The sequence below is a fragment of the Oenanthe melanoleuca genome, chromosome 1 (assembly GCF_029582105.1).
Source record: "Oenanthe melanoleuca isolate GR-GAL-2019-014 chromosome 1, OMel1.0, whole genome shotgun sequence".
NCBI lineage: Eukaryota > Metazoa > Chordata > Aves > Passeriformes > Muscicapidae > Oenanthe > Oenanthe melanoleuca.
In genome coordinates, this window is record NC_079333.1 from 81709108 (window position 1) to 81727616 (window position 18509).

The 18509-nt window shown below is 37.0% G+C and overlaps 1 protein-coding gene across 1 annotated transcript in view; it reads right to left on the reverse strand.

Moving 5' to 3' along the window:
- The window catches only part of MGAT4A (alpha-1,3-mannosyl-glycoprotein 4-beta-N-acetylglucosaminyltransferase A), a 74573-nt gene that overhangs the window by 13477 nt on the left and 42587 nt on the right, over positions 1–18509 (reverse strand). The window contains exons 8-12 of the mRNA XM_056491873.1: positions 17880–17955; positions 16388–16502; positions 9344–9474; positions 8640–8747; positions 8045–8238 (exon numbers count right to left, since the gene is read on the reverse strand). Coding sequence (XP_056347848.1) covers positions 8045–8238; positions 8640–8747; positions 9344–9474; positions 16388–16502; positions 17880–17955 — 624 coding nt within the window. The remainder of the gene's footprint in view (positions 1–8044; positions 8239–8639; positions 8748–9343; positions 9475–16387; positions 16503–17879; positions 17956–18509) is intronic.

Genomic DNA, 18509 nt, shown 5'->3' on the forward strand with positions numbered 1-18509 from the left:
TGATTATCATTTGTACACTGACAAAAGATATCATTAGTTTGCCAATGCAGTTAACTATTAGGGTACTTGAAAACCTCACATTCAGAACCCCTACAACAGTGAGCACCCAGAAAGATTCTCACCTTTTGTGATATCCCTCAGAAGATTGATAAGTCAATATTACTAATCTGAACTGCTGACTTTGATATTCTTTTAATAGCTAAATTTTTTCAACACTTTTGCTTTAAAGAAAACCATGCACACCTCTACCCACCCCCTATCTTGCTTATAGAGGGATTTATCTCTCTTCTTTCTCTTACATCCAAGCATACTTAGGCCCAAAACTATTATTCTATTAACCAATTTGATTTCTTTAAGGTATTAGAAATTATTTTATATTTTATTTAAATAAAGTGCCAAATGTTTTTTCATCTATAGAAAGTATTCTAATTACATGTTCTAATTTAAATAAAACTGAATACACAACAATTTTATTAGTAAAATAAAAGGAAATAGTACACAAAAATACTTTATAAACAGCACAATTCACATCCACTGTAAATATATCTGGGTTTTGTTTTGAAGGAAACAAGTTCTCACCTGATACTAAACCTGATTCTAAAAATATAAGAATGCAGGCCATTGTGCTTTGTAAACATCAGGAATCAAATCCTTTCCTTCACATATCCTCCTTACATCCCTTTTTAGAAATCTGATGTATTTTAGTATATCCCATTTTCAGAAAAGGAAAATAGGTAGGAAGGCAGAGAGGAAATGTTTCCTTCCACATTTGAACAAATTATCCATAGTAACATGCAGTCTTACAGTTTTTAATTCTGCACAACAGGAATTTCTTTAAAAGCAATATTCAGTCAGCAATTTTTTGGCTCTCTACAGATGCCATCATCCACTGCAAGAGTCATTATTCACCAATTCTATCCAGCATTTTTGATCACTGGATGCAAATGTGGTAAAAGAAAACTAATCTACCTCCTTTGTGTCACTTTCTCAGAATCCTAATTAGGAAGTGTTATTCTACTGTCACTGGAAACTGGTATCAACCATGTACTCTTTCCTCATGCAAAACACAAACAGAAGATGAATAATTTCTTTTCCTTCTCTCCAGCTCAATTTATTCTCTTATTCTTCATGCCTCTTACTAAGTCATTTGAAAAAATTGCTTACACTTCCAGAAAAACGTGTCATTCCTCCAGTCTATATATATGCATCTGCCAAAAACTCACAATAGGTAAGCAATGTAGTGGAAGTTTTTTTTATATATATATATATATTTATATAACATCTTATTGTTATAATTCCAAATCCAGAAAAAACTCCCCACTAACAAACAAAGAAGAAATCCTCTGGCCTTCCCAAACAACACAAAACAAAAAATACTCCCACCCTATTACCTTCTATGCAAAGTTCCTGGTAAGATTTCACTTGCTCTGACAAAATGAGCCCATATAAGTGTCTTCACATAAATTGGGCTGCATGGTTGAGAGCTGCAAGGGTTGAATTCCCCAGTTTCACAGAACTGTCAACCCAGTGCACCTAAAGGAGTGAACTGTCTCATGTTTGTCAATGGACCACAAAGTAGCTTGACTGAAGAGGTGATGGAAGGATTTCGGGGAATGCTCTGAGTCTGTTTTATCCATCACATGCCTAAGAAATTAATTTTCTCACACCACTTCAAAACTCAACCTGAATCTTTTAATAAGATTACCTGTACCATTCCCTAACACTCTTCACTTGTGCAGTATATGTAGAAGGTATTTCGCTGTGTAAGAAAATCTCATTCTCTGGTCTACCCTTCTATTGTTTCCAGACAGGACTATGACATCCACTTTCCCTCTGGAGAAAGACTGTGACATCCACTGTCTCTCTGGAGTGGGCTCACATCAACTGTAATAAAGAAAAAGTCTGGCATTAAATGAATTTTATATTTTCATTTTGGAGGTGAAGTTGTTTTTTCTTTTTCTATTTAATGGATGGGAGTTTTTTTGTTTGTTTACAATTTTTGCTGGGGGTGATTGATTGTTCTTTTACAAGGTTATTTCTGCTGAAATTTTAAGTCAGTAAGATGTAGAAAGAGTTTGTTGTGGTTTTGAGTTTAGTATATGTGTGTGTGTATATACACGGGTGTTATATACATAAACATTTTTTACCCCTTCAGCTTGGCTGGGGAAGCACAGACAACTCTTCAGTTTTCTTACACACAGGCATTTGCCACCATTTGAGATTGCCCTTGGGTATGTGACCTCACCACAGGCTGGAAAGATGCAATTATGACATCTCAGAGACTTCAGTCCTTCTGGAAATCATGTGAAGTATTTTAGAGTATCTCAAGTGGCATTAGACATCTAACATTTTGGCAACAGCATTAAGCCTCCAAGGTTTCTGACTAAGAACTATAAATCCAGGAACACTGCCAAGTACACAAATCTTGGATACTAGTACCATTAAGGAAGAAGCAGCATGTCCTTGGCTTAGGCAGCTCTTCTGTCTCTGATCCATACTTTAAGGTTTTTTTCCCTTTTCATATGAAGTCCTTGCCTCATTGTTATGGGCAGAATTCCATGCCCAGAGCAAACAGCATCAGTGCTTGGGAGCCTGCCTGCCAAATGCCTGCTGTCCGTGCATCCATTTGAGGATGTTCTACTCATTAGTACAGAAGCTTATGCAAACAGAGAAACCAAAGTCCTCAAATTCTCTTTTATGTACACTAAAAGTATTATCCCACCTGAAATGTACTGACAAACACCAAAATATTTAAAATAATACACTCAGAGATTTTCAACTATTTCCTATCTGCTGACATGACCAGTATAAGCTTCATAAGATGATGTTGCACTTTAATAGCATACATCTTTAGAATCAGAATTAAAGATTAAGTCTAAATTATGCACTCTGTGTTTATGCATTTATATGGTTCTTGAGCTAAAACTGCCCATAAAATGTTTAATGCATCGGGCTGAAGGAGAGGTTCTACACTGAGCAGTGATTATGAACAAAGAACATCAGGCAAGTCACTGTACTTATCTAAAACCAAAACAATTTTGCAGGTCCCTAGGTTTTGAGTGATTGTTACTGCAAAAGCCAATGATGAAGAAGTTCCATTTCCAGTTTTGGAAAGCTGTTAGGAAGTTTTTTTTTCCCTGTTGTAATGCATTTCATCTTGTATCTCGCTAGCCACAGGAGGACTTGCATAGGATGGATAATTAATTACATTTTGAATACATACAAGACTGACTTCTATGATACTTTATTGGTAACTTTTTTAGTACATTAAAAAAGTTCATTCTGTTTTTCACTGCTAGAGAACCTGTTTTAAAAGCTGCCTTTATTTTCCTATTTTCCTTTACAAAATATCACGCACCCATCTGTCACTTTTTATGCAGGTATTTTTCAGCACTGTCCCGATAATTTTAAAGCAGACAAAAGAATATATGTATTTAGTTACCAGGAGTCCAACAAGATACTATTCACACTCAATATATTGATTTTTTAGCTTAAATTGTCAAATATATATTTTCTTGCATTTTCTTTCATTAATTCTGTGTTTTGAGAAGATGCCATGGGAAATATAAGTGAGGTTAACATTATGTGCTCCCTGCAATTCCGATGTCCAGAATACAGACAATTGGATTAATAGTCTCAAATTCTGCACATCCAGTATCTATGCCAATATCAGAGCACAAACTGGTAAATGTAATCTACAGCGTGGTTTGTTAAAGTATTAAGATTCCACTTTAAAACTGAAATTCCAGTCAGCAAGTTGTACCTTATAAAATCACTTTATTCGTAGTCAATGTCACATTAGGATGACTACTCAGTAACTTGCTAAAAGGAGAGGCCAATCAGCTGTGGGGCAATTATAGAGTTCAAAGCAGTCATGGGGGGGAAGGGAAGGAAAAACCCCCAACACTACAAGCAAAAAACACATTGTCCCTCCCCTAAAAAAAGTAAATAACTAATCCTTTTGAAAAAATTCAAAGTAACACTACCAAGCAGTATTGCAGAAGAGTCTGGTGCACAAGTCCTATGAGGAGCAGCTCAGGGAGCTGGAGGTGTTTAGCCTGGAGAAAAGGAGGCTCATACTCTCTTCAAGTGCCTGAAAGGAGGTTGGAGCCAGGTGAGGGTCAGCCTCTTCTACTATGTCTCAGTGGAAAGAACAAGAGGAAATGGCCTTAAGTTGCATGAGGGGAGGTTCAGATTAGATACTAGAAATATTTTCTTCACTGAAAGAGGAGTTAGACATTGAAATAATGTCAGGGAGGTGATGGAGTCACCAACTCTAGAAGTTTCCAAGAGACAACTGTGTGTGGCGCTTAGGGAATAGGAGTGCTGGGTTGATGGTTGGACTAGATGACCTTGAAGGTCTCTTCTAACTTTGATGATTCTGTGAAGCAGTTACATGCAAGAAACAATGAGCTTCATATTTTAAAAATATTAAGCAAATTTATATACATATACTAGTGAGGTCAGGGTGAGTTTTGTTTTTCAGTGTTTCTTTTTTTTCCCCACAGTATAAAACACATAGTTGTCTTTTCCTTAGCTTTTTTCCTTTAAAATAAAGGTCAGCATTTGAAATGCATTTATACTGAAGCAAACCTGAAGCCTTTTTTAAAAATATTCACTCTAAATTCCTATTGCGGAACAGCTATAAGTTTTGCACTTTCAAGGGTTTTATCAAAGTAATTAGTGTATATGTTCTTTGAAAACAACATCTGATTTGTGTCAATCACACCTATAGAAAGGACTCTGAAACTTAGTAAAAAAAAAAAATGGTTGTGATGATGATGGACACCAGCATCATTTTAATGCTGCAATGGAATATCTTTCTCAGATGTGTTTTGACTGGTTCGTAAAGAAACTCTTAAATATATCTGTCAATTTTAATAATTAAATTTGCGCTTCAAACAGCAGTGTACATACCAAAACAGCAAAGTGGATTTCAATGACCATGTAAAAACCTGAGGGAACAGAAATCCAATATTTTTTTTTCTTTACAATGTAGGCTGTTTTGAGCATCCATTTATTAAAAAATAAAATAAAAAAAAAATGAACCCAAACCAAACATACCTTCAACATGGTTATGGAATTTGTTTTAAAGAGGAACATCCTTCAATCTACTTTCCTTCTCAAGGATTTTCTACTGAAAGAAATGTATATATTTTCTTGTTGCAAAGAAAATTACTATTACTAGATTACTGTTAAGGGACTTCAATGTTTTGGCTGGAGAACTTTTGCTTGGAAAGAACCTAGAAAGCTTCAGTACAAGAGCTGTCACTAAAGTAAGTATTCCCATGTTTCAATTTACACATCCCTGTTCTCTAGGTGTGGCTTAGAACAAGCACCATCTATTTGGCTGTTCAATATTCAGCAGGAATCTGCCAGCCAGGTCTTGCATAAAATAGGCACAAATGTTACTTTCTGCTCAGTGAAGTGATCTCAGTTCTCACTTTAAGTTAAGAGATCCTTGACAGTGTTATTCCTGACAATATTCTCACATCTCAAAAATTAAATATTTAAAGACTTAATGAAAGCTAATTTATTGAACTCCAGAAAATTCAATTCTGTTCAGCAAAACATTTGGTGTGGAAAAATAAACTGCAGGAATAAGTCAGTGCTCTGTCACAGTGTAATAAATGTGCCATTTATTCAGTCAGAGCTGTGGTCAGTATTTCCATTAAAAAACTTCTTAATCACCAATTTATTATGGAAGTTACTAAGCAGTTACCTCAAACTGACTTGGCAGACAAAATTTCCTTTAAATTCAAAGAGTTCTTCTAATATTTAAAAGAGAAAAAGAAAAAAAGAAAAATCCTGTTGCATTTTTTCACAGACACAAGATCAGTATCAAAACTGTGCTTTCTACTCTTAATTCCTACCCTCAGATGCGTTTCCTCACCAAGAAAGATTTCTTAATGCTTGGTCCATTTTCCCTTTTCTGTGTTTCAATCTGCCAGTCACAGTTTTATTTTTGACTGCCTCAGTAGGCATCCTTGAAATATCAGGGAAATCCACGGGCTCTGCTAGATCTGCACTTGCCAAATTATGCAGCTGCTGCTCAAGTTACACAGACAAAAACAAGTCCCCAATAATTTGAAATTACAACATCTGTAAATCTAATTAATCACTGACTTCAGAAAGGTAAAATACTGAATTTTTGAGGACACTGTGCCAATAGAAGTTTAAAGTTATATTAAACTTTGAAATGGCTTGCAATAATAGCTGAATAGGTATCATCATTCAAAGTTGTGGACTTCCTTTGAGGAAGCAACAGAATGCAAGATTTCTAAAACTAAACTTTCTTCCAAAAAGTAAGTGCATTTCTTCAATAACAGTAAAAAAACAAACAAGGAAAAACCAAAAACAACCCCCAAATCAAGCAACTGAACAAAAAAATCAAACCACCAGACACAAAAAAACCACAAACAAACCAAACAAAAAATCCTAAAAGACCAAAAACTCTCCACAAAGAATACGCAACCACAAAATGCCTTGGAACAATGAAACAAAACCAAACAAAAAAAATCCCGAAAAACACAACATCCCCTCCCAAAGAAAAACCCAAAACAAACCCCCACAAACAAAAGAAACCCCAAACCAAACAAAACAAGACCCTGAAAAACTTCACTTCTTCCCCCCAAGAAGCCAAACCAAGTCTACAGCCAAGACTAATCTTAACACAGCAGGTAGACATAACTACCTTAGGCCTGGCTACAATTTTCCACAACACACAATAAACATTATTTTCCCACCTTTTATACAGATAATTAGTACTTTCTCATTTCTGTAGTTCCCTTCAGCATTAAAGCAACAGGTATAAAAATATTTTTAAAATATTTTTTTAAGTGTTGGCACAGAAAAAATATTTTGCCTTTAATCCAAGGAGGAGGTATGGCAGTGTTCCTCCACACATGCACCTTGGATAGCTAACCAGGGAAGTGTTTTAAATTACAGCAACCAACTGAGAGAGTAATTTGACATCTCAAACAACAACCTTGAGTTTCATAAGTCAGACTAGTTGGAACAACATAGCCATAAGGGAACTACTGATCTTCACTGTTGTGCTAAGCCAAGGTGAAGACTTAGCTTTTGATTATGTACCAAGGTACACAAGTTGACTAATTGGATTCAGTTCAGGACAGCAAAAAGGTCTCCTTCACAAGAAAAACATCCAGTCAAATTGATTCAAAGAAACTTTGTTCTACCAGGCTATAGGTATTGGCCTAAAAAAACCCACTAAGGTGTGTAAAGTAAGGAGAAAAGGAATCCACTGACACAGCAATACTTAACTAGATGTTAAATAAACCATGTATTTTATAAATTTTGAATTACTATGTTGGCAAGACAGTAGCAAGCGAAGCAGCAAATGAGTCTCATTAAAACTCTACAATCTCTACAGTGCTAACTCAATTACCCTTAATTAATCTGACCAATAGTTGAAAAGAAGTCACCTTTAGTCCTCCAACAAATATCAGATATTTGTATTTTGAAAGCACACACCTCCTTGCTTTTTTGTTGCATTTTAATATTTTTAAATAGGTCAACCTGGAATCTTAGCACACTGACTTTTTTCAAGCCTAAAGCTACATCTTAAAAATATTGCCCTTCAGAGTATCCAGCTTTCAGGTCTGGGGACATCTTTATATGCTCCAGCAAGATTTCTGATCTGGACATCCAAGGGACCAAGGCCACAGGGCACAACACACTGTACCACATACCAAGCTGTACAATTGCTCTGTAATTAGAAACAGACTAACCAAATACAAATAGGACCAAACTGGCTTTTTAAAAACTCTCTGTGTCAGAGAAGCACTGGTTTTGCATTGCATTTTTCAAAAAGGCTCCAGATTAAATGAAAAAAACATTTTAAAAGCAAGACAAAATTTACCATAGTAAAATAATTAGAGGGAAGACAGTAATGATCACAGTTTCAGCTGAACTCCAAATATCCTATACCATTTCACTTTATGTTATAATGACAGCCCCAAATTCTAACTTAAAGCATTCTAGGCAACTTCATATATGAGACCAACAGCAAGTAATTACTAACCTTTCTACATTGACTGGCTTGTCAAACTTAAAGAGAATATAATCTCCAGCAACTGGTGTGACAGCCCAGAAAAAATCTTCCCCTACGTAGGTTTTTTCTAGCGTGTGCCCCTGGTAGACCTTTAAAGATGTCGAAACCTCTGCAGGTGGATTCACGTGGATTTTATGCAGTAATGGTTTCAGGAAGTCTTTATCCTAATTGAAAGACAGACAAACATCATGCTGGTCAGACAACCTTGTTTATTATGTTCCTTTCCCAAGTGGTTACACTTAAAACAAACATTGGCATAAAATGGAAAATGAATGCATTACTCATTTTGGGTGCATCAGATCTTGTACAGTTCAGTAATACGGACATTTCATTAAACTAAAAAAAATTAGAAAAAATATCCTCTAGCAAAAATTCACATAAATAAGCTGGACAATAACTTCTACTTTATATTAACCAGTCTGTATCAGATTTAATTCCAGCTGCAGCAATATACATCATGCTTGAAAATGCAATACAACAAGAAAATTACTGTTTTTTCCATCACCACAATATTTTTCATTTAATCAGCTTGCTCTGTAAAGGAAGGGAAATATTGTCTACTAACTGTGAGTTTCTGGATCTTCCCTGCTAAAGAAGAGTGGAGGCCAACATGCTGGAAAAGAGAAGGCCTGAAGCGTATCCGTAGGTTTGATTTCTGTCGATCACAATGTTTCTGAAATGGTGGGGGAAAAGGTAAGGGTGGGATAAAAAACAAAAATAAAACAACAAATTAGTAAAAAACAACAAGGTAACAACACAAGGTAAGAACCTAGGCCTATTTATCTAGTTTTTATGTTTTCATTCCAGAAATCTACCAAGACTGCTGTGCAAATGTAACACTGTTCAAGGTCCTTGCACCTGTTTATTCAGCAAGGGTGATTCTTGAGAAATGAAAGACCAAAATATGAAGTTTATTCCCCATTTGGAACTTTCTCCAAGACTGCTATCCAAGTAGTGACATTCTGCAGTTTCACTAGTGTTTACATGTATTAGTTTATTTTAGGTTTGTTGCACAGAATTTAACTAGGCTTTTGCTTTTTATCCTTAATGCATCCATCTCCAAAATCTCCAAAAGCAGCTGCAATGCCCCTGAGAAGTGTCCCTCTTAAGTTCTTTCTGAGATAAAAAATCTTGGCAGGAAGAAAGACTCTTACAGAACATGCAGTAACCACGTTGTACACTAAGCTGGCTTTCAGCTCACAAAAACCAACTCATTCATCATCATTAAAACATTTTAGAAACTTTATAATTAAAAAAAAAACAACTTACAGCATCTTTCTCAGGGTTACACACTTTCACCCAGAGGATATGGTCCAGGAGCCAATCAATAGGTTTCTCCTTATAAAACATAAATATGAACTCTACAATAAGAGTGATATCTGGAGACTGGAACATTTTACCTGTGTGTGACATTAAGAATAACTGGTGTTACTTTAGATTAGAGATAACATTGTCTTTTGAATCAATGAGATAGCAGATGATAACATTTGTGCCAAGACAAGAAATGTCAGCACTGAACAACTTGGAATTTAAATGTTATTAAAAGTTCCATACCTTTCAACTAAATAAAGCAACTATTCAAACAAGAATTTGTTGTCATACATCTTGGTGCTATCAAAATATTCAGTGTACATTCAATGTAACACAACACAGTCTCCTCAAGAATAGAAATTGTCAGTTTGAAAAATTTAGAGAAAGAAGAGTTATGGATTGGCATCTATTATTCCCCATGTCATGTGTAAGTTCAACACCTGAGATGAGGAGTATTGCAGGTGTTATCTGCCCAGTCACAAGATTTCAGCTTCTGCAGGTACAAAAAGCAGAGATGCAACACCTACCACTAACTACAGAACCTTCTGGGCAGGAAATCTAAGTGAAAGAAGGAAGCTACCAACATATCCAGAGGCAATGCAACTCCGAGACATCCCACAGTGACCAGAGTTTTTTTCTGCAGTGCATAGGCCATCAGCAGGACTTCTGGGTGGCACTGTGCAAAAGGATTCCTGCAGATTGTGAGGCTTGAAGGAAGAAACTTACTGAAACTACCACACGTGGTAGAGGTTCTAATATTTTCTCCTGCTCTTAGGAAAACCAGCTGAAGTAGACATTAAGAGGAGATCACTGAAAGAGCCTTGCCCTTTTCAGAAATCAGGTCTGATGCAATCTCTTTTCTTTATGACTTGTGTGAAATTGGATAAGGACAAAGCCAATGAAAGAATACTCAATGGAAACTCTGAGAGGAGATTGGAGGTGTCTGAGTTAGACTACATCATTATGCCATGCAACAAATATGGAAGAAGCACCTGACTAAAGCACCAATTATTTCACCTATTAGAATGATGCTATACTCATTATAGTAGACAATTTACACATTGGGGTGGAAAAGTAAATATGCTAAAACATTAACTGATTTGACATTGCTATATCAAAGTTGTCCCTTACAGAACCTTTTTATCCAGCTCTTTACAAAGCAAAAATATTGCCATTGCTTTTAAGTGGCTGTTGCAGTGAGGCCCTCAAATAGGTATCTCACAAAAATACTCTGTAACTAAAATTTGAAACGTCCACTACACAAGGGGCAACTCCTGCTGAGCTAGGGACAATTACAAAGCTTTATTCTTAAAAGACATAAGAAAGATGTTACTATTTTTATCGGTACATTGTTAGTATTTACACACTATATTGTCACATTGTTTGACATTATTTGTGGAAGTAAATATTTAAAAATGGGTAGGAAACAATCATATGATTAGTTAAATGTTGTGTAAAATAGTCATGCAGAATAACAGCTTTCAGCTTGTCACACTTCCAACTAAACAGACCCCAATTTTCCTGGTGATTCATCTCTGCCTACTGCTTTCAATGGCATAGGGCAGGAGAAGAGAAAAATATGGTAAGCCCTAATAAAACACCAGCTAAAAATGGGACTTATCAGATGTTTGTGGGATTTTTATGGGACTGAAACCATCATTTCTAGGTGACACCTGCTGAGGCAGTCTGTCAGTCACATCTGTTTCCATAGGAAGTGAACCTTTCCATGTGGTGTCAGAGAGATGTAAAATGCAATGAGAGTCAGAAGACAGAAATATCCTCACAATATTGCCCTAATCTCAATGCAAGTAGACTGAAGAAACAGTTTATCCTCTTCCAGGATCTATACACAGCCACAATGCTCTAGAATCCTTTTATTCTTCTACCCAATGACAGAGCAGAAGAATCACACTGACATTTTTTCCTTTGACTAAGTCATCTTTTGAAGAATATAAGGATTATTGTTGTCTTCACTCACAGACCATATCACTTAAGGTGGCCTGAAGGTATAGGATCCTACAATTAAGTAAACTGAGAATAAGACCAAAGGTAAGAGTAGGAATTCACTCTTATCCCTAATTTAAGTTATCCTGATTTTATATAAAATAGAAACAGGATATCAATGAATTATTTACCTCCATATGGCAAACTTGTCCAGGCTCAGAGGCAGTTTCCTCTAGGCTGGCACTCTACTGTCCACCATGAAGTCAACCATCCCAGACTTAAGGAATAATATAATTGCCATGGTGTTGTCACAGGGTATACCAAAAAAAACAAACAAGAAAAAAAAACCCCAACCAACCACCCAGAAACAAACCAACTAATCAAGCCACGCTGATACATCCAACTGCAGCTATTCAGAATAAGTGAGGTAAGCCAGCTGTCCCTGCACTGGCATCTTTAGACCCAAGCAGCCTCTCTGCATTACACTGCACAGCACCATGGAAGTGTTCAGCAGTGGAGATGGTCTTCTCACATTAATTCCTAATGAACACTGGAGTAAAGATGAAAGGAAACATCCTGATCCCAGGACAAGCCCTTGTCTTTCTTCAGTAACCAAAGACAGACATATACACACCCCTTTCTGAAATGCTGTCACCACCTTCCACACACAGCTTGGCACAGTTTGGCCCCAGCCCCTCGTCCCCCTGTATAACATTTCATCATTCATCTGTCATTTCTGTGTCAGGACACCACCAACACAGCAGCTCTGCCATGCATCTATGTCCCCTTTTTTTCCATCAGAATAGTCTTCCTTCAGCAGCTCAAAACCAGAGCTCTGCAGTAAAGTCTCAGGTAAAACAGGTCTTCAAAGCTCTGGATCCCTGACTGGCCACATCTAGTCCTTGTAATGGAAACCAGCCCAGTACAACTCCTACAGCACCCAGCCCCTCTGAATCCCAATCAACCAAGCTCTTGCCTAGTCTCTCCTAAGCAAGAGCAGCAGCAGCAGCCTAGCTTCCCTAGAACACAGCCACAGCCCAAGAACAAGCAGCAGCTTTTACTGAGGTTCTTCTGTCCTGTCATGCAGCAGCATGAGGAAAGTGCTGTGAGCCACAGAACCACTGAGACACCACCCAAATCCAACCTACGGATTGCCCACTGGCCATCCCCAATATGCAGTCAAAAATCATCAACCCAAAGAGACCTAAGCAAAACACTGCAGTGAACACACACTGCCTCAAACTGCAAACTCTGTGAATGAATTGAAGCAATGGCTCATCTTGCACCATGTTCATGTACTTGGTACAGTACATGGGAACAGACATAAATCCAAGACACTCTGCTGACAAAACTTCAGAACTTTTGGATTCTGGGCGCATACAATCTACCATTGTGAAGAAAACTTCAAAATCTGAAAGGATTAAGAGAAAGATAAAGCCTCGCTCCATAAAACCCTAGAGATACAAAATGTAGACCTTCTCTAAATTATTTATCTATATTGAAAAAATTATGATCAGGACTGGGAAAAAACAAACCTGTGGAACACTTTCTGATTTACTGTGCCCTGACAAGACTTCTATTCATTTTTCAGTCTTTTTAAAGGCCATCCTTAGTGAATTATTCTGGCCCTCTCAGTATTTTGCTGGCAAATACAAGGCATGCACAAAATGAAACACTTTGTTTTCTAGTTCTCTGAACTGCAAATATCTAAATCATTCATTTTAATTCTTCCACATGAGCATCACTAATATTGAGTCTACACCAACAATTTTACACCTGCAAGCACATATTCTAGTTATAGCTGATGTTTTCAATGCTTTCCCTGTTAATGATATGCAAATTGCTGGCATTAAAACCAGAATCTCTTTGAAGTTATTTAAAGCTCAAATATTTGACTTGATCTACTCTTTTCCAAACTTCAACTATGTGCACAGCTTGAGCAAAAAACTTAAAATAATCAAAACAACAGGCCTTAAAACATCAGGGCACAATAAGACTCAGAGGAACTGTATAAGACAACAAAAAGGCTATTTCAGACCACTCCATTAAATGTTTGTGACAGGTGGCATTACAGCTACAGTGCAAGGATTGCAGTTCCTCTGGAAAACACTTCAGCAGACAGGCAGTTGGAAGACAAATCATTATTCCTCATAAAAAGCTAGCAGGACTTTCCTACATTATGTCACAGGTCTTGCAGTGCAAACAAGAATTCAGAAGAGTAAAAGATACATCTCCTTCCACAGAGCTTCTTAAGGAAACAGCATACATCTCACCCATTATTTATTAGATACTTGACAGCACTTAAGACTGTGCTTTCAGGATTAAAAAAAAAACCAAAGGAAGCAACGTCTGTTCCGTGGCAGAGGTGACAGAATTCTATAATCCTGCTGTCAGCCTAAATAGCTATATTTGCCACTTCCTCATGTAGCACTTGCATAAATTAGATTTTCAGTTCAGAAATGCACTATGACAAAAAATCCCACATTTTTACCTCGCAAACTTGTAAGCTAATGAAGGTTTCCCACAGCTAACAGTGAATCAGCCACACCTCTCCTTTTGAGAGATTATTTCTAAATCAGTAGCATCTAGACAACAGCTGCCCAGAGAAGCTGTGGATGGCCCATCCCTGGAAGTGTTCAAAGTCAGGCTGGATGGAGCTCTGAGTGACCTGCTCTAGTGGAAGGTGTCCCTACCATTGGCAGGGGGGTTGGAACTTTAAGGTCTTCTCCAAACCAGGCCATTCTATGATTCTGTGCATTGAGTGCTCTACATTCTTTCTTGGACATCTACACATAAAAGTGATCCCCAGTTACAAACTACTGTTACTCTTCCCAAAGGTATCTGCATTACCAATTTATCACAGTCTGCATCAAGATCCATAAAGGGATAGCAGAGATGAGGCAAATCCACATAACTTGCATAAATTTTCCAAGTAATATATGATTATAGCACACCAATGTGTACCAGCCAAAAGTTTTAGGTGCTCTTATGAATACTAATTTGTCTCTCAAAACTTCAGAACAGGATAAGTAGCTATATTAGAAGAAGAAAAAAATCTAATTTAATTTTCTAGGTAGAAAAGCAACGTTAAGATTTGTAGCCATAGCTAAATGCATCTGAAATTCTACTGATATCATCTAAATAAAAGGAGGCAAACAAATATGATACAAGGAACAAAGAACAGGAATGCAAGCAGCAGGAGCTAACAACTAAATTTAACTACAGCTACTTTCAGAGCCCACACCGCCCAGAAGTATACAGACAGTATAGAAAAACAAGATATTTTTAAACAGTTGTGCTTTTGATTAAGCCAAGTCTCAGTACTAAGAATTATCTCCCTACCCCACCAGTCTTAAACACTGTGCTCTCTACAACAGGACAGACAACAGACAGAGGGTGAAATACACAAATACAAGTTAAGTGACCTGAAATACAACTGTACAGGGTAGACAGTGCACGTCCTAAAGTGTAAGTCGGTTTTGTGCACATTTGGCATGTCATTCTTACAAAGTGGCAATTTGTAAGTGAGAACACTCAACTACTAAATCTGGCAAATGCAGAATAAATGTAAATTCTATAGGAACTCCATACAGAATTTACATTTAAAGTGCAATTAGACTGGGGATAAAACTCAAATTGTGGGCTTAGTCTGGGTTAGTGTTTAACTGTTCAACAGTAGAAACAAAGTCTTATCAAATGCTGCATTCAACCAGTCCATACTAATACATAACAATCTTCCCCAACCAAGGAGAAGTTTATTCAGGGCAAGATGTTAGCAAACTACTTAAATTCTTATTTTTCCATGCTAGGCAGCATGATTTCCTATTTCTCCTATCTCTAAGATCACAGAACCAATCCCATAATTATTTTAGCAGAAGTGTATCTCTGATGGTAGCCCAAGGTGATGGCCAGGTGTATGAGACTTTGCTCTGCCCATTTCCATTCCTCCTCCCCATCGTTTCTGTAGGCTAAACTAGCAGGCAAGTCTACAAAGTACCACTCTAACAGAGAATTTGCAGGGGATAATTACTGTTTTCCTTTCTACTCCAGCAATCTTTGAGACCCCCAAAGTCATGGAACTATTGCACACCTGATGCTGAGTTGGAAACATGATAGAACTTATTCAAGTAGTGCCAACAATATCAGTTCTCAGTTCTCAGTACACCATTATGGGTCACTGAGCTAAAAATGAAGCCATTCTCTGCCAAGTAGATCTAAAGGAAAGAGAACAAGAATTTCCAAGAGAATGACAGAACTCAGGGATGCACTTTTTTCTGTTTCCTTGTATATCTCCAGCTTGCTGCTTTTCAAAAGATCATGACACATCAACCCAATAATGAAATAACCTTTTGATTTGTAAAATCTCTTCAATACTTCTCTATCACTGCTTTTCTGGCAAGTCTAGTATCTCTCCATGAACAGATATTAGTGTAAGAGCAAAGAATCATAATTTCCAGAGCACTCTGGCAGTCGACCTACAACAACCCAAGATCCTACATTAACTCCTTTCACTGCTGCTCATTGCAAATGACAGTCTCTGACTGCTTCTATGAAGAAGCAGATTGTCACAACTGCTCCTTCATGAAGTAGAAAGATGGAGATAGAACAGGCTTGGCAACAAACTGATGCCTGCTAATTCTTGGAAATTTTGGCACAAACACCAATGAGGTTATCTTAGGTGGAGCTAATTTTCATGGTTTTCCTTTACTTCAGTCAGTTATGTTTTAATTACATTTTTGTTTTAATGGCAGCTAAATTAAAAATAAATCATGCCTTGCGTTTTGATTGTTAGTATTTTCATAAATTAACTTCTGGTTATAGAAATGCCCTCTCTTCTAACAGTTTGAGTTTGCTTCTGTCATACAGAAGTATATGAAGCAAATGAGGGGCAAAAGCAACAACCATGAGTTAAACCACAGTTCCTAAAAAAGGTAATGAATTTCTACTTCTTGGTCTATTTCCAGTACAAAGAAGATAGCTTTGAAGTCAGATCACTATTAATTCACAGTCTGAGTATGAACATGTACTTTCAAACTGCAAAAGTGAACATTTTCTTACCAATGAAACCCAGCTGAGAAAATTCTAGAATCATCCAATCTTCAGAAGCAAGCTGAAGCGCAAAATTTTTTATTGTGCTGAAATAATTCTGCTTGACAACAATGTCATCTTCAAGCTAGAGGAAGGCAGAAGTTATATCAACATTAAAAACAAAGCACTAGCAAAGCAAAAGAAAAAAGTACAGCTAGGAAACATTGACTTATAATATATTGCTAAAATATACCATTTATTTCTAATGATAGCACTGATATAAAACATAGATGCTACAGCCTGGAATAACTGTTGTAGGGATCAGTCCGTCTATTTGTGGAGAACTAATACAGAATCCTTCTGTAGTAAGGATCCACAAGCATATCTTGGCTTCTTACTTTAGAACACTGCTTTTCCAGCTTCTTTGTTCAAAGCAGAATCATCCATGAACTAACGTTAGTCTAAGTGGCATTATCAGAACAAGTTCAATATCTCTATTATTTGCACACAAATGTCACTGTTTACTCACAAATGTAAGAGCACTGAAAGAGTTTCTCCTCTGGGACAAGAGGCTAAGAGACACAATACCTGCAGAGGGAGGATTCATTCCACCTGCCCAACAGAAGTACCTGGTGTTTATGGTCCATAACCACCTTGTCCAGGCTGCAGAACTGCCACCATGGGGCTACAATCCCTGTAAATCACACTAAGTGCAGGGCATTGCTGCATTAGGGATCCTGCTTCCCCTGTCCTTTCTCACAGTGCAGCCATGCCCTCCCCCTTTGCTGGCACTAATATTTGTGCAAGTTCCCAGTATCAAACCAGAGTGTCACATGTTACTGGCTCTGCAGCTTCCCAGAGAGCTGAGACTCCAACAGCTCTCAGAGAGCAGTCAGCAGAGCTTTGTGAAAACTAGATGAGATGAGGGACTTTACACCCCAAGGACACAGGCACAAAATCTAAATAAAGATCATTAGTGCAGTTACTAAATCTGAAATACCTGTAGGTAAGACTTCTACATCAAAGCAGAAACACGATAGGAACAATTCTGAGCTAAACTGGAGAAATCCTTAACTCTGTTGTTGAAAACCTCTTTTAAAAAAAAGAAAAAAACCCATGTCTATACACAACAGTAATATTAAAGTGACACTGCACTTTCAAAAGAAAACAAAAATATATTTTAGCTTCATTTCCACTAAAAACTTTTTTTTTTTTTTGCCTTGGCAACTCAATAATTCATTTTGTGAACAAGGAAAACATAGTAGTTAAGCTGCTTGGATTCCTTCACTATTTTTGTTAGGCATCTTAAGATAAGTGACATAGGATAAATTACTTTCTACTTCAGAGACAGAGTCTTCCTCAAATTACTTCCCTGTATACCATAAGCACCACACTTAATGATCTCTTTAAATGATGGAATCAAATTCCCTGGTCTGTGTAGGTCCTTCTGATGTGTCCAAAACAACCTAATTTCTGGAGACTCACTTGAAAACTTTACTCAAAATAAAGAAGAGAAATTTACCTGAATGTAGTAAACCCCCTTTTTCTGTGCATACATCATAAGAAAACAATAATCCAAGTTTTGTTTTGTTCGCCATCTGAAATGAAATTGAAAGCTTAAAGTTTATGAAAAAAGGTTATTTCAATACATGCTGGCAATATAAAGTAAATTTCATTATGAAGAATGACACATATTAGTGAAATGTTAGGACAGCTGCATTTGGCACTGTTCCCTCAGGAAATCCACTGTCTGAAAAAAAAAAAAAAAAAGGAACAAAGCTTTCACCTTATGCTTTAATACAGACATCAAACTGTCTGTTTAATTTGAACCTGACTTCATGACAACTACCTGACATTTCACTAAAAACACATGTGCATTTAAAATGGTAATTCAACAAGAACTACTGGGTGTTACCCTGTATTCCATTAAGAAAAACAGCAAATGAAAGAGTCCACATACAGGAATAAAAGTGTATCAAAAGTCTGTTCTCTTCCCAGAATTTAACATTAAATGGATTCAACCAAGCATAGGCTCTGATCATGCACAGAAGAGCATGTAGCTAGGAATGAGATGGATTCACAGAGCACTTTTAGCATCCCCACACTTGCACGAATTACAGTAAGAAAACATTTCAAGAATTCACATCCCACT